At 39.3% G+C, this 27,426-nt stretch overlaps 1 protein-coding gene across 1 annotated transcript; it reads right to left on the reverse strand.

Annotated features, from left to right (window-relative positions):
* On the reverse strand, nucleotides 1-27,393 carry TPH1 (tryptophan hydroxylase 1). Its single transcript, XM_019809468.2, has 11 exons — nucleotides 27,073-27,393; nucleotides 21,632-21,768; nucleotides 15,434-15,617; nucleotides 13,034-13,134; nucleotides 9,752-9,819; nucleotides 9,416-9,612; nucleotides 7,084-7,219; nucleotides 6,223-6,349; nucleotides 4,440-4,535; nucleotides 3,254-3,387; nucleotides 1-1,515 (listed from the first exon to the last, which is right to left on the reverse strand). The coding sequence occupies exons 2-11, from the start codon at nucleotides 21,746-21,748 to the stop codon at nucleotides 1,341-1,343; spliced, it is 1,335 nt and encodes a 444-aa protein (XP_019665027.2). The 5' UTR covers nucleotides 21,749-21,768; nucleotides 27,073-27,393; the 3' UTR covers nucleotides 1-1,340.
* Between the last annotated feature and the right edge of the window lie 33 nt (nucleotides 27,394-27,426).

Consider the following 27,426-nt stretch of genomic DNA (forward strand, 5'->3'; position numbering starts at 1 on the left):
TCTCTCCCTCTGCCCCTTCCCACCTTCTAAAATAAATAAACAAATCTTAAAGAAAAAGAAAAGGAATTGAAGTCATGGATGTGGATGACATTTCCCATGAAGAGATGGCAGAGAGAGAAGAGGATCAAAGACAGAAACCTGAGGAGGGGCTGAGGAGGAGGAAAGGAGCAAATCCAACAGACACAGCACGTATTCAGAAGTCCAGCTTCACCTTCTTCTATCAGGCCCATCCCCTGTACTACACAGCCAACAGCACAGAAAAACCAGTCCTTGCAACCCTTGCATTATTGCTGGCAGACCTAAACGGTCTTCTTAACCTTTCTTACATCCCATTTCCTCACCCATTTCCCCACCCTCTGGCCCTATGCCTTGCCTCCCTACTTATGACCTCACCTATACCTTGGAAATGAAGTGCTCAGTGTTGCTTTCCCAACTGTCACTTTGTGCTTCTCTCATCAATCTCAGTTTGAACTCTCCATTTGACAATACCATCTCCTGCTAACCTGAGGACAAATCCCATCATAATACTCTTCATGTGTGAGTATAGGGCTTGCAAGTGGTCCCCCCAAGTTCTACTTGTCCCCATGAGTAGAACAGACCATCTAAAACAAAACCAGCATCATGCAGTGCCTTAGAAAGGAAAGGATCTCACACAAGGAAGATGGTCTCTTGGGAAGGGGCTCCCTACTTCCATACCAAAGAAAGTCCCAAATTCTTAGCCTGCTATTGAGTATTATACCCCAATCAACCTTTCCAGGTTTGGCTACTCATATTTCCCTACAAGATGCCACACTTGAAACTAGACTACTTCCTCTTTACAAGGTATGCTTCACATGCAAAGGCCTCTACACTTCTGCCCACGCCAGCAGTAGAGACAGCTGGTCTCCTATTAAATTTAGGGCAGTGAATGTGATCAAGCTCGGCACAAATCTAATGATAACTAAGATGCTTTAGAAATAAGAGGATCTTAGGTAACAGTATGGGTCAGCTCCGTAATACCCATACAGGCATTTTAAGCGATCATAAAGGTCATTTTATTCAAGAAGGATTAGGGAAAAGAGAATCAAGCTGGTATTAGATCTATCTATGGGGTCAAAAAAAATCTCCTAAAAAAAAAAATGAGTGGCCAGTGAATTGTATGGTATATGAATCATATTTGACTAAAGCTGTTATAAAAAAATAGGTAGTGGTATTGAGTATTCAGGTACAAATTTCCAAAGAACTACTTAAGGATAGGAGTACAGAATATTGTTTGACTGCTGTCTCTCCACAACCAGGTCTTCAAGAAAAGCAGGATCTGGCCCACAGGCCTCTAAGTCGATGCTCAGACATTCTCAGGATCAGATGCTTGGCTCTCTGCTGACCTTCGCAAGGGCATCACTGACAACATCGAGATCATGCTGCAGCTCGTTCATGGCGCTGGTTATGCTCTTGGTGTCTTTCAAGATCTGAATACTCCGTGTGTATGGATTATACTTCACTCCAAATGGACGCTTAATTGTTTTGGTAAATTCTCTATTCAAGAAAACAAATAAGAGGCAATCAATTTCTAGGAAGCAGAGGATGAAAACTGAACGAGCAACAGCAAAACCAATTTCACACACTAGGTGAAAGACAAATCTTTATTAGTTGTTCACACAACCAATCTGACCTACTTCCCGACACAGCACAGGCAGAGATCCCCTGGAATCCTACACAGCTAGGAAACCTAAAACTGTCATACACATCCACCCCTGAATTGCTAGGGAAAGATCCTGTGGATGACTTTACCAGTGATTTATTACTTTATACGTTTCTCGGCTACAGTAAGGAGACCAGCTACAGTAGCTTTATCAGGGGACGATGGCAGCACTTGGCCACCTAGTAACAAGACCCCTCAGCTGTGATTTACCTAATTACACCTATATAACTACACACACACACACACACACACACACACGCCAAGAACAGTCCTGCCTCCTGCACATGGACATTCTTTCTGTTTAGAATATCTTCCTCTAGCCTTCTCTCAAATGACCTAACTTCTTACACTTTCTTCATGCTTTCAAGTCCTGCCCTCTTCATCAAGTCAACATTTGAACCTCTCATTTGGCACCCCCAAGAACAGCTGTGTTCAGGACCCCTAGGAACACAGCTGAGGACAACTGTACATGAGTAAGGACTGACATGCAGCTCACGATCCACCTGGTCTACCCAGACGAGACCCCTTCTTCGAGTCTGCGCAAAGGGGCCATATGTGCTACTGGCATTGGTATTTGGTTCTGTGCCTGGCCTAACGCCCCCAAGTAACAGCAAATCTCTGGAAGACAAGGAACATGTCTTAAACCCCCATCTGTCCCAGAATGATCTCACGATGTGACCTCAGACCCCTTCCACCTAATGTTTTGTTGACTGTGCTTCTATAGTCCTTTCCTTTCCTACTACCTCTGTCTTGGCCCAGGCTCTTATTTTCACCTGAAGTATTACAAAAATCTCCTGAGTAGTTTTTCTGCCTCCAATGTCCTCCTTTCTTAATTACATACTTAGCTGATTAATAGTTAAAGCATAGTGGGGTGTCTGAGTGGCTTAGTTGAGCATCTGACTCTTGATTTCAGCTCAGGTCATGATCTCAGGGTGGTGAGATTGAGCCCCGCATCAGTCTCCAGGCTCAGTGCAGAGTTTGCTTGAGATTTTCTCGCTCCTTCTTCCCCTCCCCCAACTCATGCTCTAAATAAATTAAATAAATAAATAAATAAAATCTTTAAATAGTTAAAGCATAGCTTCATTGCATCACACTCTTATATTTTTCCACCTCTCCTACCTTTTTTATGCTGTCCCTTAGCCTAAAACTTAACATATCTAAATCCTATTTACCCTTCAAGTGCTTTCTCAGATGCCATTCAACTTTCCCTGTTCCCCCATCTGGAATAAATTGCTCCTGAATAAAATGGAGAACAAAGTTTCATCTGTATCTCTCTAAGGCTTTCTATGTTGTTATATAGCAATTTGTATATATTTTATTTTTCCTAATAGATTATTAACTCCGATGGGAAGAAACCAGTTTCTCAATGTATCTGATTCATATATGCAACCACCAAACATCACCATAAACAACACACTCTAAATATTTGTTGTGAAAGGGAGATACGTCACAGGCAGAAGGTACCTCATAGGCTTCTCATTATCCAGCTGCTTACTTCTGTGATGTGTTACCGTTACTGGACCTATCTTTTGCAGAGGAAAGTTCAAGCGTGAGGCATAAGATATACTTTACCTCATCTTTTCCTTTGCATCTTCAAAGCTTTCAGATACAAAGTAGACATCCTGAAAAGTTGTGATGAGACACTCCTGCTTGCAGGTAACCTTGGGATCAAAGGGCTTTACTTTGGCATGTCCAGAAAGTGAATGCTAGATGACAAAGAGTCAGTGAATCAAAGAATACTGTGTAATTTCATGGCTCACATCCCAAACACAACCACCAGAATCAGCACACCTCTGAATGTGCTAATGCAATGGCCCCAACCTGCAATTCCAAACTTATTTCCTACAGCATTATTTAACCCACAATACACTCCAGCAAAACAAATGGCTTGCTATTCCCCAAAAATGCCCCAAGATCACCTCCATCACTTTGTTCTAACACTCTTCCCACGTAAGAGGCACCTGACAATCTTTATTTATGCATATTCCTGCATTATGACTCCTACTTCCTAGCCTGTACTAGTTATCCCCTTACATGACATATACCCACCATCAGGTGGTAGACTCCTGAGAGCAATAAGTACCATGGACAGTATTTCACACACACCCGTCACTCAGGAAACGTAAGTTCATTCCTTTATTGGATAAATAATAATTCTCAAAGAATTTCATAGAATTTAGGAGAAGTTATTGCTAGCACACTAAAAATGGTGAGGGAACAGCAAGACTTTGTAAGTAAAAGCTTTAAAATACTTTTTATTTAAAAGATATGTCTTTGGGTGACCTGGGTGATTCAGTCGGTTAAGCGGCAGGCTCTTGGTTTTGGCTCAGGTCATGACCTCAGGGTCCTGGGATCGAGCCCCGCATGAGCCTCTGCACTCGGCAGGGAGTCTGCTTGGGGATTCTCTCTCTCCCTTTCCCTCTGCCCCTCCTCCTGCTGGTGAGCTCTCTCTCTCTCTCTTTCTAAAGTAAATAAATAAACCTTTAAATAAATAAATAATAAAAGATATGTCTGTAGTGTGTCAACTAAACTCAAAAAAGAGAGAAAGAAATTAAGTAATTAAATTCCACATATAAGTAAAAAAAAATTAGGGTGTCTCTATAAACCTAGGAAATAGAGCAAATTGTCTTTTAAGTATTATTTACTGTCACCCCAGGTATTTTCTATAGTATGCACTTGTTCAAATCCAAAAATTCTTTCCGGTCGTATCAATTATATTAAGTGAACATGGCTATGTGGAGAGATTTACAGCTCTTACCTTAAGTTCACTGATAGAAGAAAGTAATCCGGCCCCAAAGACTCGCAACTGCCCATCTTGTTTACAGAGACCAAACTCCACGGTGAAAAAGTAGCACTGTGAAAGGACATTGATATTACTTTCACATCCTGAATAACTCAATTTAAAACAAACTGCAACTCTTAGTCACTGACCCAAAGTGCCCTGGAATAAAGTTCAAGATCCCCAGACCGGTTCCCAGTATTTCCACAATCTGAGGTCGTTCTAAACTAGCACTTTTCAAACTGTTGTTCCCAGGACTCTTATATACTCTTAAAAATTACTCAGGACCCGAAGGACCTTTTGTTTATGTGACTTACAGCTTACTAGTACAGTAAAAGTTAAAACTGCAAACATTTACATATTTACTAATTAATTTTGAAATGTAATAAACCATTTTATGGTAACATAATAATTTAATGCAAAGTAACTATATTGTACAACACCAAAAAAAAATGCGTCAGGAAAGAAACATTGTTTTACATTGTTCCCAATCTTTTTTAATGTCTGTCTAGATGTTATTTAATGTCTGGCTGGAAAAACAAGATGGACTCTCATATCTGCTTCTATATTTAACTTGTTGCAATATGTTGTTTTGGTTAAAGTATATGTAGAAAATTCAGCCTCACACAGGTAAGTAGTTAGAAGAAGGCTAAGTATTGTAACAGCCTTTTCAGATGACTGTGGATATTCTTCTTTGACACTACATCAAAACTCAACAAGTGTTAACTAAAAGTTCAGCTGCAATGTGAAATCTGAAACCATATCACTGAACTCTAGCTCTTAAATTGAAATCCACTTTGCATTCTGAGTGGATCTTTCACTCAAGGACCCTGTGCAAGGGTTTCAGAAACACCAGCGGGCCCCAAACCACTATTGGAGAAGTGCTGTTCTAATCATCTAGTCTTTTTCATACTGCCTCCCCCACCCTAACACACTCTGTTCCAGCTTCTTGTCATTTCCCCTGATACACCAAGCACCTCCTTGTCTTTCCTTGTGTGCCCTCATCCTGAGGCGCTCTTCCCTCCTCTCTTGGCAGGTGGAAACATGACTCATCTTCCCTGGGCTAGTCCAGACATTCCTCTTCCATGGAAACTTCGCCAGGCTGTTCTCTGCCCTCCCAGAACACTCTGTCTGAACTTCTCTGTAGAGTTCATCCCATTCTAACATGACCGTCTCCTTAAGTTGCATATAAATTCCTTGAAGGCAGGAACCAGGCCTTAAACATCTTTGTATTTCCAGCACAATGTCTTGTACCTAATGCTCAAAAACATTTTTAGCATTGTTTTCAGAGGACCTATCACTTTTACTGAAAAAAGATCTACAAATAATTCACATTATTGAACTCGAGTGTTTCTCTACCTTTTTTTAAAGCCCCTGGTCTCCTTTTGATGAACCTTAAAATTTCACATCCTCCTTTAATGCTATTGAACTTATTTAAATTAAATATGAGCAAAGACAAATTTTCTAACAGTTGTCTTGAATATGCACTTTTTTAAAATTTTATTTATTTATTCGACAGAGATAGAGGCAGCCAGCGAGAGAGGGAACACAAGCAGGGGGAGTGGGAGAGGAAGAAGCAGGCTCATAGCGGAGGAGCCTGATGTGGGGCTCGATCCCATAACGCCGGGATCACGCCCTGAGCCTAAGCAGACGCTTAACCGCTGTGCCACCCAGGCGCCCCTGAATATGCACTCTTAAACTGACACTCCCATCCCACCCCAATAAGAATTATTGATCTATACAGCTATTTTCCCAATTATACCGTTGCCAGTTTTTGAACAGCCTCCTCTGAAGCTCCAAGGGAAGCCAGGCCAATTTCTTGGGAGAATTGAGCAAAACTAGGTTCCGCCAAAAGGGGGACATGACCTAAGAGTTCATGGCAAGTATCTCTGAAAAAGAGGTACAAGTTTGTCACTCTGTAATGTTTATGTCACATATAAATGCATGATCAACAATTCAACCAAGCCAAAATCTGATCGTACTTTTATTTATGAGGTTATTACTCTGCAAATAGACCATGAAGGACAATAACAATTTACTAAAGAAGCTACTTTGGTTCAAAACCTGGGCCACTCGCGATCATATACACATAAGATACCCATAGATATGTCTGCTCCACACCTCCACCAAATCAGGCCTCTGCTCAAATGTCACCTTCTCAGTGAGTCCTTGTCTCATCACTCTTTTCAAAATAGAAACACTCCACACATACACCTCCTTCCCCTTTCTCTGCTTTCCTTTTCTCCATGCCACTTATCACCATTGATTGGTGATATTAAATAAATAAATATATATATTATATATATATATATTTACTTGTTTATTATCTCTATCCCACCATGGGAATATAAATTCTATGAAGGCAGAAACTTTTGTCTGATTTTTTTTTTATACTCCTTATGCTTAGAATAACACCCGGCACTTAACAGGTAACAGGTTGTCAATTAATAATAGTAACGATAATGGCTAACATACATAGAGCATGGAGCATGCATTATGTGTCAGGCTATTCTAAATGCTTCACACGTGTTCATTCATTTAATCTTCACACAAAACTCCTGAACGAAGTACCGTCATGGCAAATAACTATTTGATGAATGAATGCTAAAGGAGAAGTACTCACGGCTCTGGGGTATAGAGAGGGTCGGAACTGTGTCTCACGTACTGTGTGCAGTGGAAAACCCGGAAGGCTAAACCTGATAAGAAATCTCTTGGTGATAAGTAACCGGCCACGGGACGGATGGAAAAACCCGTGCGCTCTGCAAAGCAAAGCAGACAATGAAGAAAATCTTTACCCGAATGGACCATTTACTGCAACGTTTTAATTCTGCCAGTGGTACCCAGTAGCACTTTGAGGGAGAACATGGAAACTAAATGTATCATGTGTGTACTATGGGGAAGTAATAATTATTAAGCACTTACTATGGGTCGGGCAATGAGTTAGACCTTACTTATCACATCTCCTTCCATGTTTACATATTCTCCTCATTGTGACGACTATTAAACTGAGGCTCAGAGATTCAACAATGTGCCCAAAGTCACACCGGAGATGATAAACGTAGAATGAGAGCCCAGGTCTCCTTATGTTACACCTTGCTGTCTCCCTAAAGGGTTTAGAATATCTCCTAGACTATCTTACTTACTTTGGAAAAAAAAAATCAACCAGATCTATTAATTTAGATCAGAACCACCTTTTAAGCTATGCCACTTTTAGCCAGTACTTCCTCTTGCAAAGTACATTTTATCGAAATTGGATGATGCTCTTCTATTCCCCAACAGCTACGACTGCATGCCTTCTGTGAAAGGGGCCTGCCAGTAAGGGCAGCAGTCACTCAGGGGACTTCTGTAAGCTCTATGCTCGCTGTTCATTTCCAACCCTCACCCTCTGCTCTTCCACCCGGTTGCTTTTGTACTTGCATTCCCCCACTCTGATGGGTAGACTTCATGGTCCAATAGAACTCTCCACAATAATGGAGACGTTCTATAGCTAGGCTACCCAGTAGGGTAGCCACTAACCACATGGGGCTATTAAGCACTTGAAATGTGGCTAGTGTGGCTAAGAAACTAACATTTTGATTTAGATTGATGTGAATTATTTAAACAACCACATGTGTCTAGGGGCCACCATATTTGACAGTGTAGAGAGCTCCTTCCAACCGGTGTTTTGTTTGAAGTATCATTTAGGCTTCATTTCCCTCTTTGACAGCATCCCTTGAAACACCTTTAGTGACCTGTTCTGCACCCAGCTCACACTCCAGACCCCAAGTGAACAGCTTTCAGTTTGAATCCATAACAAAATATTTCCTCCAAATCTCAAGCAAATTTAATTTGATAACTTCTGTAGCATATGCTTGCCCATCTTGCTAAGACCCGTGTGTGAGGTCATGTGCATTGGTTCTCTGTCATCCTTAATCACATTGTTTTAATCTAGTTTTTATAGGAACCATTTATACGTGTTCTTCCCTTATAAAACAATAGTGCCTTTTCCTGCTTAGTTTTTCTTAGTTTTGTGCATAATGGTTGACTAATAAGAATTATGCAGTTGAATAGATATGTAGATTTGTATGACAGTCTGTGTAAGAAATTCAAAGATGGGAATTTGAGACCATGATGGAAATAAACTAAACTCCCTTTGAGTAAAAAACATAACTTCTATTTGCCCCTAAGGTTCTATTCTGCTGAGATCAAAGGGGATATTTCTTTTTCTTATATATTATAAACCCTGGAGATCACTGATCATTTTACTTCCTAGACTAGCTAGAAAAAATAAGGAAGCCTGAATCAAATAAGCAGGAAGAACTAAAAGGAAAAAAAACTGTTGGTGCTTTTTGTTGATCCTTCTACTAGCACATCTTCTTCCTTGGGAAAATGACAGAGTCTCAGGATGGAAAGGAGAAAGGCTTCGGAGACTATTTACTCCAATCTTCTCCAAGAAGCCTGAATCTCCTCTACCACGTCCCTGACAAGTGGGTGTAGAGCTTTTGCATGAAAACCTCCAGGGATGCAGAAATAACCATCTCATCAGTCTGTTCCACTTTCAAATGGCTCATTTAACAAGGTCTTCTCCATTTTGAGCTAAAAGTTTGCAGTTTCCATCCAACTGTCATTTACTTTAGGGCCACATAGTATCCCCCTATTACATAAGATGATCAGCTAGTATTGAAATAAAGCTATAATGTCCCCTATATCTCCAGATTAAATACCCTAAGAATCCTTCATATTTTATTTATATAATACATTTTGCAAGCCCCTTATAATTCTGCTCACTTTCCTCACACTCGCTCCAGATTATGATTGCCCCTCTTCAAATAGGATGCCCAATACTGGGTCCAATACTCCAGAACAGAGTAAGGAAAATTCTGACCTCCCATTTACTCGAACTTTATTCCTCTATTAAAAATTCTGTCATGATCACAAGAGTTCAACATTCCCCTTACAAAAATTAAGCATATTACCCTTTAAAAAGTTTGAGACATCTTCCAATTGTGGGATATTATCTTCCCGATAGCCACAATATTTAGAAAGCAAAGGTAAGTTTTTGAGGTACTCTCTGCAGGCATGGGTTGGGTAAAGTTTGTTGAGCTCTTGAAACACAGTTCCCCAGGTCTTAATCTCCTCTTCAGTGAATTCAACCTTGGGAATGGGGTCTCCACTAATGAGACAAAGAGAAGTTATTTTGAATTAGCGTTCAATAAACAACAGCACTTCTCTTTTATCTATTAAATGAGCTTAATTTACTCTATTCATTAATTATTTCAAAATTGAATAAGTTATTTTTATAGTATACTTACTGTTTATAGTTCATAGCCAAGTCTGCAAAATACTTCCGTCTTTTACGGTAGACATTGTCTTTGAAGCCCTGATAATTAAAGAAAAGTTTTAAAATATCCCTACTAAAAAATACTGATAAATGATATTTAGGGAACATTTCATTAATACCCGAGGTATGATATTAAAGGGCTACATAATTGTTATTTTGAGCAAGCACTGTTTAGAAATATATAATTGTTTTTATTTTAAAGGCAATGTTATGGGTGGGGGGATGGAGTAACTAGTTGATGGGCATTAAAGAGGGCATGTAATGTAATGAGCACTGGGTGTTATATGCAACTGATGAATTACTGAACTCTGAACATCTGAAACTAATGATACACTATATGTTAACTAACTGAATTTCAATAAAATAAGTTAATAAAAAGAGGTGATGTTATATGAAAACTTTATACTATAGTGGCTACTAAGATAAAAAATACTATAGACGCGGGGTGCCTGGGTGGCACAGAGGTTAAGCGTCTGCCTCCAGCTCAGGGCGTGATCCCGGCATTCCGGGATCGAGTCCCACATAGGGCTCCTCCACTGGGAACCTGCTTCTTCCTCTCCCACTCCCCCTTCTCGTGTTCCCTCTCTCCCTGGCTGTCTCTATCTCTGTCGAATAAATAAATAAAATCTTTAAAAAAAAAAAGATACTATAGATGCAAAGATACAAAAATCTTATAGTGGCTACAAAAATAAAATGGTTTGAGGAATAAGAAAAGCATCATCCTAGTTAAATACACAACTCTTTTCCAAATGTGAGATTTTTTCTCTTAATCGTTTGAACATCTTCAGCTATATTTTCCTATAATCATAATTAATGATAAAACAGTGATTAATAATACATGAAGTAATGACAACTAAATCTAGCCTTAGATTTTATTGCAAAATGCAAACATACTCATATTTGCAAAAGCAAACAATGCTAATAAAAAGATAAAATAGTAACATTAGTATTTATACCTGGAAAAATGTTTTTTAAAAAAATAGATAAAGACTTCAAAAAGCAAAACCCAGGAGAAAACAGCCAATAATACAAAACAGGAAAGAAGGCGAAGACACTTGAAAGGGGAGAATGTGACTCATCTCTTTAACACAGATTTACAAGCCCCTACTATGCACTTGGCCTTGTGCTAAAATCCAGAGAAACAAATACGAATAAAGCACAACCTGGGTCTTCCATGAGTTTACACCAACCAGTTATTACGAAACAATATGCCTTATTAGAGATATGCCCAAAATGCCACTGGAACTCAAAAGAGAAACTCCTAACCCAGAGTATGTGAAAGAGAGTAGTGGGGGTCAGGAAGGGTTTCCCAACGATGACTCCCAAGCTAAGTCTCAGAAAAGGAGTGGGAACAGCTGGCTGGGAAAGGACAGAAAGGACAGCACCGATGACCGCGCAGCAATGAAAAACAGGATGGTGTGCCCTAGGAAATGCGAGCTGGAGCTTGGAGAAGGAAGTGGAGCATGGCGTGGACTAGTCTGGGGTCTGCTAGTAAAGGTTGGAAACAGCTTGGATTTCAGTCTTTGGGTAATGGGAAGCCATTGGTGATTTAAAAAAAAAACAGTTTTATTGAGACATAATTCGCACACCATAAAATTTTAAAGTGTACAATGTAGTGATTTCTAGTACGTTCACAATGTTGTGCAAACACCTCCACTATAATGTCAGAAAATGTTTATCCCCCAAAGAAACACCATACTTATGCACAGACTCTCCCCATTTCCCTTCATCTCCAGCCCCTGGCAACCATTCATCCACTGTCTGTTTCTACGAATTCTGGATATTTCCTATAAAAGGAATCATATAACACGTGGCCTTTTGTGGCCAGCCTCTTTTACTATCCTAGTTTTCAAGGTTCATCCATGTTGTAGCATGCATGTATCAGTATCTCATCTTTTTAATGATCAATAATATTCCATATCACACTTTACTTATCTATTCATCAGTGGGTGGACATCTGGGTTGTTTCCATTCTTTTGTTATTATGCATAAAGCTGTTATGAACATATGTGTACAAGTTTTTGTATGGACATATGTTTTCAATTTTCTTAGATGGGTACCTAGCTATAGTTGGTGAGCTTTAGGAAGAAAAAGGATAATGATCACACTGAAGTTTTAGATCATTCTAGTGACTATGAGGAGGATGGCTTTGAGGGGGTGAGCTGGGGGCTGGGAGATGAGTTAAAGGTGTGGTAATAGTAATAAATACGGAAAAAATTTAAGCAATATTTAGGAGGTAAAAATCAATAGCACTTGGTAGTAGATCAGAAAAAAATTAGTCACCTCTCCATAAACATGCTCCAGATTTTCTTACCTCTGAAGCTTTGCTCATGTTGCAATGAACTGTCCTTCCTCCCCATCTCTTTCTTGCCAAACTCCTTTAAGGCCTCATTAAAATGTTGAGTTTCTCTGATCTCTTCAACTAGAAGTGTTTGCCTTCTTGTGCACATCTCAAAAGCAATTTGTTCATGCCACTGAGCACTTTGCACAATTTAATCTCATGTTTATTTATAGATATGTGCTTTACCTTCCCAAATGGGCTGCAAATGCCTTGAGAGCAAGTACAATTGCAATTAATAAACTGCTCAATGAGGTATTATAGAAAAAAAATAGGTGGATCAGTTAGCTGAGGGCTATCTAAGGCAATATGCAGTTGACAAACAGAGCTACTAAGTGGCAGATCAAAGTCCTGCTGCGTACACTTCAAAATTGCGCTCTTTTTTTCTCCACCCTCCCAGGACCGTAGGACTCCATAAGCAACCTTCATGCTCTGGGCTTACTAATTCTCCAACTTATGCCTGGACCGTGTCCCATATAACTTCCCAAAGAAACAACTTCCTCGTTCATCTATTGCCTAAAAAGCCAGTCATGCTGGACAGTGTGGGTAGTAAGTCTTTCTCCCTCTTATCTTTAACCCCCTTTCCAATAATCCATACCCACTTTAACAAAAATGTCTGCAGATACTCTCTTCATTTTAGTAGAATCCTTGGAATAGCTCTTATTAATAGGAAAGCCAGACACGGGACAGGAGTTTCAGAGCCAGTGAAGAGAGATGCTCTTCGGGCAGTTAGTCGGGGTTCCACCAATGTGGAGGACTGTGGGCATTTCCCGAAATGCAGATTAAAACCAGATCCTATTTAGTCTAGAATAAACACGTTCTCCAAAAAAAAAAGAAAAGAAAAGAAAAGAATTTCCCTTAATTTTTAGTTGGCTTTAAATTATTTTTATGAAAAGATTGATTAAAAATACTTACAGGATGATCTGCATCCAGTTCAGATCCATACATCAGAACTCTGTTGGCACAATGGTCCAGGTCAGAAATCTTCTTTGGAAACCAAGGAACAGTTTCCATACCTGCAAAACAAAACCACTAACAGCTGAAGGGAGGATCTTAAATAGGCACTAAGGAAGAAATTAAGAAAGTCATAAATACGTTTGGATGAAAATTTTTATTGTAGCTTGTACTTTGAGTCAAAATTTACACAAGTAAATTGCTCTATTTCTAATAAGTAAATTTTATTCAAAATTTTTGAGTTCAGGGGCGCCTGGGTGGCACAGTGATTAAGCGGTTAAGCCTTCGGCTCAGGGCGTGATCCCGGCGTTGTGGGATTGAGCCCCACATCAGGCTCCTCCATTGGGAGCCTGCTTCTTCCTCTCCTACTCCCCCTGCTTGTGTTCCCTGTCTCGCTGGCTGTCTCTATCTCTGTCAAATAAATAAATTTAAAAAAAAATTTTTTTGAGTTCAAAAAAAATTTTTTTTAAAGATTTTATTTATTTATTTGACAGAGACAGACAGTCAGCGAGAGAGGGAACACAAGCAGGGGGAGTGGGAGAGGAAGAAGCAGGCTCATAGCGGAGGAGCCTGATGTGGGGGCTCAATCCCAGAACGCCGGGATCACGCCCTGAGCCGAAGGCAGATGCTTAACCGCTGTGCCACCCAGGCGCCCCTGAGTTCAAAAAAATTTTTGAGCCTTGATTTCCTAAGTGTTGGAGAAATACTATACTTTCGTAATAGACTTAAAGTACACCCCCCAAAAAACCGTTTAAGCTACCGATTTAACTATCCTTAAAAAAGCAGAGTAAGGATGTACAACTTTGCAGACCAAGGTGCAAATTTAATGGGAATTTTGGACATTTCTTTTTGTTGATGCAAAGGATCTTAGAGATCACTGATGTCTTTGCCACTTTGATCTCTCACCCTCCCTCAGACATACAAGCCCTCCTGTAACTCTGGGGTTTTGCACCTGCTCTTTCCTGCCTGGAAAACCTATACCCTACTCCCACTTCCTGCTCCACCCATCCTTCTATTTTCCTGAGAATATCCTTCTCTTCTGTCAAGACCGAAATTAAACGAACCTTCCCTGACCCTGTAGGTGGAGCTAATTCTCTGTCCTCCAGGCTCCTGCGACACTGTGTTTCTGATTCTCTAAAGTGTATCTGCTTATATCTGTCATACAGGAAAGAATGGGAAGGACTCTAGGGGAGGGACTATATATATATACATATTTGTATCCCTGTTTCTTAGTAGAAATAACTGACGCAAATTGGTATTCCATAAATATCAACTGAACCATTTAGCCCCTAGAAAACTCTTCTTTTGATAGATGAGATAACCAAAGCTCAGAGAGGTAATTTATCCAAGGTAACTCATCTCTGTTGGAAGAGAGAGGATTAGAATTCAATCCTTCTTGTTCCAACCTAATGAACGCTCTTTTTAATATACCCAAAAGTGATAGTCAAGAGATTTGAGCAGAAATACCACAGGGGCACCAATCCCTCAAAATAGACATGAGCAGAGTCCTTAGGCTTCTGCCGCACCAGCTGTTAACCCTTCGGTTGTCAGCAGTGGGCCTAGGACTCCTAGGGTATCATCTGGAGCACACGGGCTTCAGGCACGGTGGGGACACGCAAGGGACTCGGGGAAGCAGCTATCTGCCATGCAGAAATGGAAGCATATCAGTATTTTAGTAACGTACACAGCCATACACATACATAACAGATGAGTATCAGCCCTGATTATACCCCAATACCGTGCATGTTCTAAAGGGATTATTTTAAATTGAGGACTATATTCAAAATGTGGTTGAATTATCATTTTACCATTTGTCCCAGGTAAAGGACAAGGATTTCTTTCCCAGCAGAAGATCTTAGCTATCGGAAACCTTAGGAGGCTTTGTTGCTTTTCACTTGCTTCGGTGGGGGGCAGGGAGGAGAGTATAACGAGTGTATTCATATCATAGTTGTCAGCGACTGTCAATATTCTCAACAAATTTGAAGATTCACTTAATATCTGCCAGATGCTAAGCTCTGTGGGAATTTCTAAGTGCTCAAGGATTGTAAGTTGAAGGTTTGTGAAATTAAGAAATGCTTGATGACTCGGAAACTGAGAAACCTTAATCAATTTCTAACTATTCTGAATTCTTTCTTATACCCAAGGTTTCCCTTTCACTTCTCTCGTACTTGATAAAATGTTACTTTCTAATTGTTCTATAGTATTTTGAGCAATTACATTTTGTGCTCCCCTCACTACCAGACTAAGCGATTTGAAGAGACAGTGTTTTATTTTTATTTTCATGCCTTCAAGATAAATATAAGATTGGACATACATTATGTACTTAATCTTCTGAGTGGGATTTTCATTTTTCAAACTTACCATCTTCCTTCACAGTAAAATTATCTGGTGGATTCACAGAGAGAACATTAGTATGGGACTTCAACAGATGAAAAATATCATTCAATTGTTCTCTGTTGATATCACAGTCAACAAAAATCTCAAATTCTGAGTTTCTTCTCTTTGATTTTCGGGACTCGATATGTAACAGGTTCACATGCTTCTCCTGGGTAAAGCAGAGAGTAAAGATACATATGACAGCCTCAAATGGTAATAGTCTCTGAAAAATCAATTCCACACTCACCATCATAGTCAAAAGAGAAAAAGTCTGTTTTTAGTGCTGCCAACAGCAAAATAATTCCTCCTAAATATTAGGTACCGTTCAAAAAAGTTTGCAAAATCATCACACCCTACAGAAACTAATAAAATAACACCCACTAGAAGGCCCTCAAATTGCCAGAACTGAATGGCCTCTAATCAAAATATCAAATCTCCTAGATAAAAAGAACCTTTCAAAAATTTCTTACAAATAAAAGCATTTTCAAAAAGTGATATTAATGTTAGTCCTTTAGAAAGGAAAGTTTCCTTTGTGAATATGCATTTAATAAAATTAGATGAACAGCTTGAACAGTGTATTTAATACCTCAAATCTCTTAAGCTACAAACTTAGTAACCAGCTGAACCAGATCGCTTCTTCTGCTCTCCTCCCATGCCAGCCCGAGCTGGGTACCATATGTGCAAACCTGTGGGAGGAGGATATCTTCTCTTACCAATTTGGATAGCTGAGGACGAGCACCAGTGGCATAATAATGAAACATAAGAACCAATTACCCAGCATCTAAAAAAATGAGGTTAGAGGGGCGCCTGGGTGGCAGAGCGGTTAAGCGTCTGCCTTCGGCTCAGGGCGTGATCCCGGCGTTATGGGATCGGGCCCCACATCAGGCTCCTCTGCTATGAGCCTGCTCCTTCCTCTCCCACTCCCCCTGCTTGTGTTCCCTCTCTCTCTGGCTGTCTCTATCTCTGTCAAATAAATAAATAAAATCTTTAAAAAAAAAAAATGAGGTTAGAACAGCTGATTTCCAACACTGACCAGTTCAATTTAAATTAACTTGGTGAACACCTATGTAGCCAGGTAAGGGCTGTGAAGCATACAAAGAAAAGCAAGACACACAAGGAGTTTATAATCTAGTTGGCCAACACGTAAAAGGCTAAGAGAAAACACAAGTAGTAAGTACTTAGGTGCAGAAGAGGTTCTGGGAAAAAGCACTATGGGCTAGAGAAAGTAGGCATTTCCATGGAGCAGACAGGAACTGAGATGAGTCTTAAAGAATAGATAGAGTAGGAAGACAGAAGGGAAGAAGGAGGATTCCAAACAGAAGGAACTGTATATGCAAAGGTAGAGACGAAGTAAGAATTATTAGGAACATGAACCTAGAAGAAAAAAGAGTGAGTATCAGGATGTTGGGAAATTGGAATAGGCAGGATTTATCCTGGAACATAGACTTTATCATGGAATCAATAGAAGAAAGCCAGTTACTACATAAACTGGAGTTGATCGGAAGTAAAGGAGAGTTTCTGACATCGGCCATAGCAACATTTTTCTAGCTATGTCTCCTGAGGCAAGGGAAATAAAAGCAAAAATAAACTATTAAGACAACATCAAAATAAAAAGCTTCTGCACAGCAAAGGAAACAAACAACAAAACTAAAAGGTAACCTACTGAATGGGAGAAGATACTTGCAAATGACGTATCTGATAAAGAGTGAGTATCCATAAAGAACTGATAAAACTCAACACACAAAAAACAAATAATCCAAATTTTAAAATGGGCAGAAGACATGAACAGACATTTCTCCAAAGAAGACATCCCGATGGCCAACAGACACATGAAAAGATGCTCAACATACCCTCATCACCAGGGAAATGCAAATCAGAACCATAATGAGATATCACCTCACACCTGTCAGGATGGCTAAAATTAAAAACACAAGAAATAACAAGTGTTGGAGAGGATGTGGAGAAAAAGGAACGCTAGTGCACTGTTGGCGGAAATGCAAACTGGTGCAGCTGTTGTGGAAAACAGTATGGAGGTTGCTCAGAAATTTAAAAATAGACCTACCCTATAATCCAGTAATCACACTACTGGGTATTTACACAAAAACTACAAAAACACTAATTCAGAGGGATACATGCACCCCTGTGTTTATAGCAGCATTATTTACAATAGCTAAATAATGGAAGCAGCTCAAGTGTTCATCCATAGATGAATGGATAAAGAAGATGTGGTGTATATGCACAATGGAATATTATTCATCCGTAAAAAAGAATGAAAGCTTGCCATTTGCAATGACATGGCTGGAGCTACAGAGTATAATGCTAAGTGAAATAAGTCAGTCGGAGAAAGACAAATACTACATAATCTCACTCTTATGTGGAATTTAAGAACTAAAACAAATGAGCAGAAGAAAAAAAGAGAGAGAGAAACAAACCAAGAAACAGACTCTTAACTACAGAGAACAAACTGATGGTCACCAGAGGGGAGGTAGGTGGGGAGATGGGTGATGGGGTGAAATAGGTGATGGGGATTAAGGAGGACACTTGTTGTGATGAGCACTGGCTGCTGTATGGAAGTGTTGAACCAATATATTGTACACCTGAAACTAACATTATACTGAATGTTCACTATACTGGAATTAAAATTAAAATTTTTCTTTTTTTTTTTTAAGACTTTATTTATTTACTTGACAGAGAGAGACAGCCAGTGAGAGAGGGAACACAAGCAGGGGAGTGGGAGAGGAAGAAGCAGGCTCCTAGCGGAGGAGCCTGATGTGGGGCTCGATCCCAGAACGCTGGGATCACGCCCTGAGCCGAAGGCAGACACTTAACGACTGTGCCACCCAGGCGCCCCTAAAAATGTTCTTAAAAGAAGTAAAGGAGAGTTTAATCTATTTCTTATTAATTTTTATAATAAGAGTGCATTAATAAATATTTTCTGAATGATGACTTGAATAAAAATAAAGCTAAATTACGTTTTGGGAGACAAAGATGCAAAATGTCAATTCTTCCTATATTACTCTATAAATTGAACACTATCAAAATCAAAATCTTGATGGAATTTGGTGAGGAAATGTAACTAAATAATTTAAAAGTCCATCTGGAAGTAAATTTTAGTCAGGAAGTCTCAGGGAAATTTACATAAAGTAGAAGTAATAAGTGAGACATTCTCTATCATGTATTTCAATTACAGAAAAAGAACCACAGAGAAGTTAAGCAGTTTGCCCAAAGACACACAGCTAATACATATCAGAGCTGGAATTCAAACTCAAGCTGTCCTGCTCCATAGCCCATGCTTTTAAACACTAACTGTAACCCTGTTTATCAAAAAGGAAGTCAAAATAATGGATAATATGGCTCTTCTTTGAGCAAGATTTATATAATCTTAAGAATGAAAACACTAAAGACTGGCATAGCCAAAAACTGGGACATAACTACATTGGGAAAATGGAGGGAAGGGAAGTCAAGGGGGCCACTGGAAAGGGGGCTGTGTCAAAAAAGCTGTCTTTACTTCAATTGTAGGAAATTCAGTAGGTGGATATCTACAAGTGAAAAAAATCAAGAAATAGCAGAATAAGCATACTGTTTATAAACATGGAAGTAGGGCCTCCTGGCTGGCTCAGTTGGTAAAGCATGGGACTCTTGATCTCTGGGCTGTAAGTTCGAGGCCCACCTTGGGTGTAGAGATTACTTAAAAATAAAGTCTTAAAAAAAAAAACACGGAAGTAAATTCTAGAACATGTAGTCAAAAGAGTTGAAAATATTTGCCTCCTGCAGGCTGAGGATAGATAAAACTAGATGGATACACAGCAACATGGGTAGGTCTTAAAAACAGTGCTGAGTGAAAAAAAAAGTATCTTATACAATCACAATTACATAAATTACTAACACACACACACGTAAAAACTACATATCCTAGAGTGCACATAAAAATAATTCCAGGTACAGATCAAACATATCAGAGCAGCTGTCTATCAGAAGAAAGAAATGGAGATTGAATGGAACAATGAAACAAAACAGGAGAAGGCTGTGTAAATCCATGATGATAGTCTACACGTGATTTAAAGTGTATGATTAACTCAACCCTGTGCTGTAAGATTAACAAAATAAATTAAACTTAAAAATGAAGAGCTATGAAGGGGCATCTGGGTAGCTCAGTTGGGTAAGCATCTGACTCAATTTCGGCTCAGGTCAGGATCTCGGGGTGGTGAGATTGAGCCCTGCATTGGGCTCCACACTGGACGGGGAGTCTGCTTGAGATTCTCTCTCTCCCTCTGCCTCTGCCCTTCCCCCCCAATAATAAAACAAACAAACAAACAAATAAATAAATAAAAACAGTTCATAATTAGGAGAGATGAAGCAGAAAACCGCTATTTTCTTCAAAAGCCTTATAGTGTGGGTTGACTTTTTAAACCATGCACATGCATTCTTTGATTAAAAACAAAATAAAGAAGAAAGTTGATGGAAGAAGAAATATAGGTATATTATTTAAAAACTCAAAGGTAATCAATAAAATGGTTAAAATAATCATATACCTATCAAATTCAGGGGGAAAGTAGAGGGAGAAGGGATGGAAAAGGGATGGAAGTATCATCCACGAGAGAGCAAATGAATATCAAGAAAAGTCGGTAATTCAAAGAAAGGTATCAGAACAATATTTAGATATTATAAATTCATCATCAAAGGAACTCAAAACAAATAGTCGAAAGAGATTGCCTCTAGGGAGTGGGACTGAGGATATGGTGTATTGGGTAGGAAAACATGCTTTTCATTGCAACTCTTCTAGACAACTGGTCTGTATTTAAAATTTTTAATTCTTTGAAATATTATTTTCACATGGCTATAAAATAGCATGCATATGGGTATACACTTGACTTTTAAAATAGTTAACAACAGCTCTTTACATATTTATTCTGCTAATTCTCACAATGACCCTATGAGGTAGGCAGAGTTCTCATTTTATAGATGAAAGGACTGACACACAAAGAGACTAATTAATTTTTCCGCGATCACCCAGCCCATAAGTGACAGAGCAAGGATTTGAACTCAGGTGGTCTGCCTCCAGAGCCTGAGAATTTAACCACAATGATGTTCTAATTTAACCTGTCCCCCTACCGTTGGAAAAGTAGTTTGTTCATAATTTTTAGTTCTTATAAATAAGTCTCTGTGTCCCCAAGCCCACAAACTAGGTTAGGTCCCCCAGTTCAATGTTATCATAGTACTATCTGGTATTTCTTTCAGGTCACTTCACACACGTGTAATTATTTATTTACTACTGTTATTTGCTTACTGTCTGTCTTTGCCCCTGGATCGCACACACTGCGAGGGCAGGCACCGCGTCTATGCTGTTCAGGTCCGCATCCTTAGACCCTACAGGGCACTTGGCAAAAAGTAAGTACTCAGTAAATATTCGTGTTCTGCCTGACGGACCCCTGTTTCCTTAGGATGGATTTATGGGGGGCGCCTGGGTGGCTCAGTTAGTTAAGACTCCAGCTCTTAAATTTGTCTCAGGTCATGATCTCAGGGTCATGAGCTCAAGCCCCGCATAGGGCTCCATGCTGAGCAATGAGCATGAAGCCTGCTTAAGATTCTCTCTCTCCCTCTCCCCCCTCTGTAATCCCCCCCAGCTTACGCACACGTACTCGCTCTCAAAAAAAAAAATTAAAAGATGGATCTATGGAAGTGGAATTACTGGGTCAAAATGTGTGAACATTTTAAGGCTCCTAACACATATTGTTTCCCTACACATTATGCCAATTTACCCTCACACCAAAGGCATATTTAAGTCCCAAATGCATTGAAGCTTTGACCGTAGGGAACAGTATAATTGTAGAATCTTTGCTATTTTGCTATATTAAAAAATATCATTAAATATATTACCAATGTCATTAAATATTAAAATTTTGATATTCTATTTAATTAAAACAAAATTAAAACCTCCTTCTCCAAAATCTGTGAAGTGAATCTTTCCTCCCCCGTTTCTTTACTAGCTATTTGTATCTTCTCTTCTGTAAATGGCTTGTATCCCTTGCCCATTTGTTAGAATTGAGCAATATTTCAGAAACTTAAGTGCTTAAGAAATTTCTCCCATCCAGCTCTGAAGAATTTACAATAATTTATATTTTAAATACAATTTTAGAGACTCATTTGAGAAGAGTATTATGCAAAAATATGGAGAGTGCTTACCTGGAAGATTTTTAGTGCTTTTATAAGTCCACCAACTTCATTCTTCAAGGAAAAAATGAGAGTTGCTCTTCCTCTTTCTAAGGAATGGTCTTTATTTTCCTTATTGTCTTCAATCATGGTGACTTTGGTATAGTTCTCTAAAAACAAAGTATGAAAATAGGTCTAAAAAAGAAGTTGTGCAATATAGACTATATTTGAGAATATTTGAAACCCAACACAATGCTTGATAACAGTACCCAAATTCTAGTTTCCTCACCTGTGAAACATGGATTTGTAGATACGCTTCGCAAGACTGTAATGAGACCAACATAAGAAAAAACACAGCCTAACATAGTTCCTGGAATATAGTAGGCATACAATTCATGTTACTAGTTTCCCTTTTCTTTTTTTCTAATTCAATCCCTTCGGGGTTTGATTCCTGCCCACTGGCTACTTGCAGTCTTCCTACTGGCACCTGAACAGGGCACCCTTCCTTTATGAAAGCCTACCTCCTCTCCCCCCACAATTTCAGCACTTTATTACACTGGGTTTTGAATGTTTTATTCATGCACACCTTTTTTTCAACAAGGCAGCAAGCCCCTTCAGAACAGGGACAACGACTTCTATTTCTTTGTAAATTCAAGAGCCTGGGCAGCTCTGAACACATGGGGACCACAAGGATAATGGCTAGCCAAGAGAATTCTGGTTCCATACAAGTATCTTCTTTCTTCTCTGACTTGGAATCCCCTAGGCTGTAGGCCCTGAAAGGCCAGTTAGCCTTTTCAATATTAGCCTACAAGAGTTTTATGATCATACATCCAACTGTGTGTGTGTGTGTGTGTGTTGGGGGAGATAAGGATATTATGGGGGATGAAAGTGGGGCATAATAACTTCCAACTGAGAAATACACACTTTAGAAATAAGATCTGGATTAATACATGGAAACAGTATATTGAGGATTTATTCTTCTTAGTTTTCTTTTGGTTATTAATTCTTCCTAATTGCCTGGTTTCATGTTGGAGTTCTAGTGGAGTTAACCTTTAACAACTTAAATTGATATAACCGATTCCACTGTCTTTCACCTGCTTGCACTCATTGATCCAAGCCTGAAGCAGTAGCCCACAGAGCAGGTATAGTACGCTGTCTGGGCTTGAAGCCAGATAAACTGTGTCCAATTCCCCACAGCTCAAACTTCATTGCCTCATGGAAGCCTTCCCTGACCTCCATAAGTCATTTTCCCTCCGCGTTCGAGAAAGCCGCACCTTATACCTCCCATTCATAGCAAAGGTCACAGGTGCAGTTGTAGCTCTGTTTCAGTGAGTATTTTACTANAAAAAAAAAAAAAAAAAAAAAAAAAAAGAAACACAGAAGGTAGAACAAAATTCCCGGCATCTAGTTGAAAGCTGTCTTCTCAGAAGATGGACTAGATACCTACCTTGGCATCTTCTCAAGCACCTATTTACATTATTACTAAACAGTGTATGGAAATAATTGGAATGCGAAGTCAGACAGGTCTATTCGCTGGCCTGATGTTTATCAGTATATGACCTTGGGCATGTTACTTAACCTTTCTAATATAGCAAAATTACCAAACAATTCACTGGAACTCACAACATCCAAAACTCTCTCACACATTTTTTTTTTGTCTTTTTAAGAGAGGGAGAGAGACAGAATCTTAAGCAGGCTCCACACCCAGCATAGAGCCTGATGTGGGGCTCAATCCCACAACCCTGAGATCACAACCTGAGCTAAAATCAAGAGTCTGACCCTTAACCAACGGAGCCACCCAGGCACCCCTCTCTTACACCTTTTATTTTATTTTATTTTAAATATTTTATTTATTTGACAGAGAGAGATAGAGGGAGCATAAGCAGGGGGAGCAGCAGGCAGAGGGAGAGAGAGAAGCAGGCTCCCCTCTGAGCAAGGAGTCCCATATGGGACTCAATCCCAAGACCCTGGGATCATGATCCGTGCCAAAAGCAAACGCTTAACCGACTGAGCCACCCACTCCCCTCTCTTACACATTTTAAAACACATAATGTGACTTGGTATTCTGATGTTTTCCCCACAGAAGAAACTAAGCTATTTAGGGCACCAAGAAAAGACTGGGATATATAATTCAAAGTTTACTTTTTGATTCATTGAGTTTAAAACAAAAACTGCTTAAATACTTTAATTGTGTCAATTTATTATCTATAACTAAAACAATCTCTATGCCAAACGCTTTAAAACCAAAAGACTGGTTAAACTTAGTAATAATCTGGATTTTTCTGTGGCTCAACTGTTTACTAATGTAAAATAAATAAAATTTCAACCCCAGCACATTCATGTATATAAAGTATCATGGTCAGTGTTAGGGCAGTAAAAATTAAAAGAAGACAATTTGCCTCCAGTGGATTCACAGACTTATGTTTGAGGGAGGGGGAGAGGAGAGACAGACTTCCCAATAAGTATAAATAAGCAGAAGAGAATGAGACCCTGAGATCCCAGCTCTGATATCTGAGAAGCATACCACCTTCCCCACCCCCCATTTTCCCACCCCTGTGATAAATATCCTAAAGATAAACGGGGATGGCTTCTGGACCAACCCTAAGTGATCAGAAAGGATTTATGGATGAGAAACAAGAGATCCTAAAAGACACTTTCAGCTTCAAAGAAACTGCCCCTTTCGTAAACTCCAAGAAGTTCTGAACTGGTAACTCTGGAGCTAAAAATTCAGGGGTGCATTCTCAAAATACATTTAGAGATGTGAAAACCTTTGGAGACATTTCTTACCTAACTATCATTCAAAGGCCACAGGCTTTTTTTTTTCCCACACAGAGTACGGGTGATTTGGCCTACAGTATGCAGATGCAAATAATAAGAGATATAAAATCATACGGCAAATTGCTAGTAACAAATTCATCTAGACAAGTTCTAATTTCTAGGCATAAGTTTTCTTATTTGCAAAATTGGAGGGAAGATAATTGACACCAATTTCACGGTTATAAGGAGGATATATATATATATAAAATGATGCAGAAAACCATTAGAACAGTTGCTGACCTACACAAAATACTCAATAAGTACTAGCTCTAATAATGGGAAGTGCATCCCAAATTTCCCCATCTTCAAAAAAAAATGTTAAATGTAATAAAATTGACATTCTAAATGTAATAAAATTGACTCCTCTGGCTAAGAATTTTTCTCACCCAGGGAATTAAGCATTTTACAAGATGGTAAAGGTTGTTTTATGACATGAAATGTAAGTGTTCTTTTGTCTTAAGGTGATTTCCAGTTTCATTATTTATTAAGAAACCCCTAAAATATATTAAGTTCCAAATCTCAAGTGAATAATTTAGCAATTCATTTGGAAATAGATGAAGATCCCAGTCAACCTATATTTATCAAGTCCCCATTTTCCTTGATATTGTCACCATGACATGCTGAAGGAAAAGGATTCTGCAAATATAAGCTACGTCCTAGCCCACCACCATGTTCAGACTAACATAATATAATAAAAAATATTATTATAAAAAAATGAAAGCAAATTTTAACAACTGGGAGCAAGGATCAGAGAACAGTAAAGAAAGGTGATTTTTGCCAGTCAGTGGGAAAACTGACAGAATTTCAGATCTCCTGACAGTTCATCCTTCAACGATCTCTCAGAGTTCAGAATGCAACTCTTGTATGAAACTATATAAAGATTTCCTTTCACATTTCAAAATTGGCCCTTAAGCTCCCCCTAGGAGCCATTGTAAGAAGGTAGGAACAGTCATGCCTGGTCTCACTCCATCCTTTTGGGTTTCATAATTCTCTCTTCTTTTCCTGGTTTGGAATGGATCTAGTTTTGCCACCAACTTCTCCTTAGTGGGTTGGGGGAGAGAAGGGTGAGGATGTATTAACTGAATATTTATTATGCACAAGGCATTTTATATTAAGATTTGGAAACATTCCTATCCCTCTTGTTTAAGTCAATATAAGAATAAAGTTTCTCAAAAGGAACTTTCGCTAAGAAACTAGAAGAAAACAATTCTCATCCACTCCCCTATGCCCACCCTCCACCCACTGTCCAACCCCCCAGAATAAGTTTATAGAACATGGGGCTTTGATCTAAGAGCCATAACATTGCCTGGTTGAGCTTATGAGGCATCAGTTCTTTTTCCCTTTATTCAACTACCCCTCAAATCCTTTTCAGAACCTCAACATTTTCTCTTGTCACTTTGTCACTTTGTTTCCTTTCTCCCTTCAGCATATCTAACCCCTCTACTTCTTTAGGGGCAAAACCTCAGTACAGCCTGATAAGATAAAAAGCTATACAGTGTCCAGTGGGTGACACCTGTTTAAAACCATGTCTCATCAAGATAAGTATATATTTTATTTTTTAAAAACACACACTCTAATGGTATTTTCCCCTTTTCTGTAAAAAGCAGGGAATCCTTCTCCTGCTGCATTTCCTGGCCTGACTAAAGATGCACTGGTGTTCAGGATATACCGTGGGAAATAAGGAGGATGTAACAAGAAGGAGGTCAGAAGATCAACAGCCCCTTGAAAGGGTAGAGGTCAAGGTGTTAACATTGACTAATTATTTTGTTCCCTCAGTTTAATCAGTAACAAGTATAATGTAAATGTATCTGATCTAAGAAGCACAAAGCACTATCGAATTAAAATATTTTGAAAGCACAGATGCTATTTGAAGACAGAACTAAAAGCTGTGGGAAGGACTGGTGTGGAGGGAGCGAATCTTCCAGAGAATCTTGTTTTTCTTTTCTGACTCAGGGAAGGTAATGATAATGAAAGTGGAGATGAAATAAAAGAGAAAACAGCGCCCATGAAAAACATTTTCCTAGGAAATAAAAGCACTGGCAAGGAAAATGAAAATAGAAGACAAATCCCTACCTAAAGATAACCTAATATGATAACAACATATATGCAAGTGAACTCCAGTGCTGAAATTCATAACCATAGATATGGCTTTACAGAAACACTTCTAGTTACTTTAAGCTGTGTTCACATCTACTTTTAAAGCAAATAAATGGAATTCTATCCTTCTCTGAGAATTAATGAACACAAACTTTCACTGGATGGATTAGAGCTAGAACTCCAGTTTTTCCCCCCAAGCCAACTAGAGTACAACATCAATGGGGGAATTAATTTTAAACCACTGAAAACCAAATGGTCAGAGGCAAGGTTAAGTCTACCCACTGGATCTGAACGACTAGCACTGTTTGCCAGTTGTAACTGTACTGTGATGAAGGTGGGTGTGATGCTGAGAGGCTTTGCATCTGAAGTGCCCTTTGCTTTGGAGATGTCTAAGGGATGGTTCCCTTCATGGGAGAAGGAAGAAAGAGATGTTGCCATTTGGTCAAGAGGAAGGAAAGGAAGAAGAATGCATTTGTTTTTTTGCTAACACAGAGGAGTCATATAGACTTGAGTTCAACTCTTAACTTTCCAAGAAATGTAAAAATGTAAGAAATACCCACCTCACAGTGTTTGTCGTGAAGGTGAAATCAGATGATGTGTAAAAAGCCTGTTCTTGGCACACAGGACGCTCTCAAAAAGTGTTTCTTTTCTTCCCAAAGAGGGTAGGAGGAAGGAAGAGTCGCCACAGGGGTACAACTCCGACTCCCCAGATCCAGATCTCCACGGGTAGTTACCTACTTGCAGAGTGACCCTGCCTCCTCCCTGCGCTGGCCCAGCGCCCCCAAATCCTCGACGGTGTTCCCTGATCTCGGCGGCAAGGAGACACCCCACTCACCTGCGAAGCTGCAGAAGATAAAGTGGGACGACCTGCGGACCGGCGCTGCCTACCTCTTATAGGAAGCGGGAGTCGTAGC

This window comes from Ailuropoda melanoleuca, chromosome 16 (genome assembly GCF_002007445.2).
Source record: "Ailuropoda melanoleuca isolate Jingjing chromosome 16, ASM200744v2, whole genome shotgun sequence".
NCBI classification, from domain to species: Eukaryota; Metazoa; Chordata; class Mammalia; order Carnivora; family Ursidae; genus Ailuropoda; species Ailuropoda melanoleuca.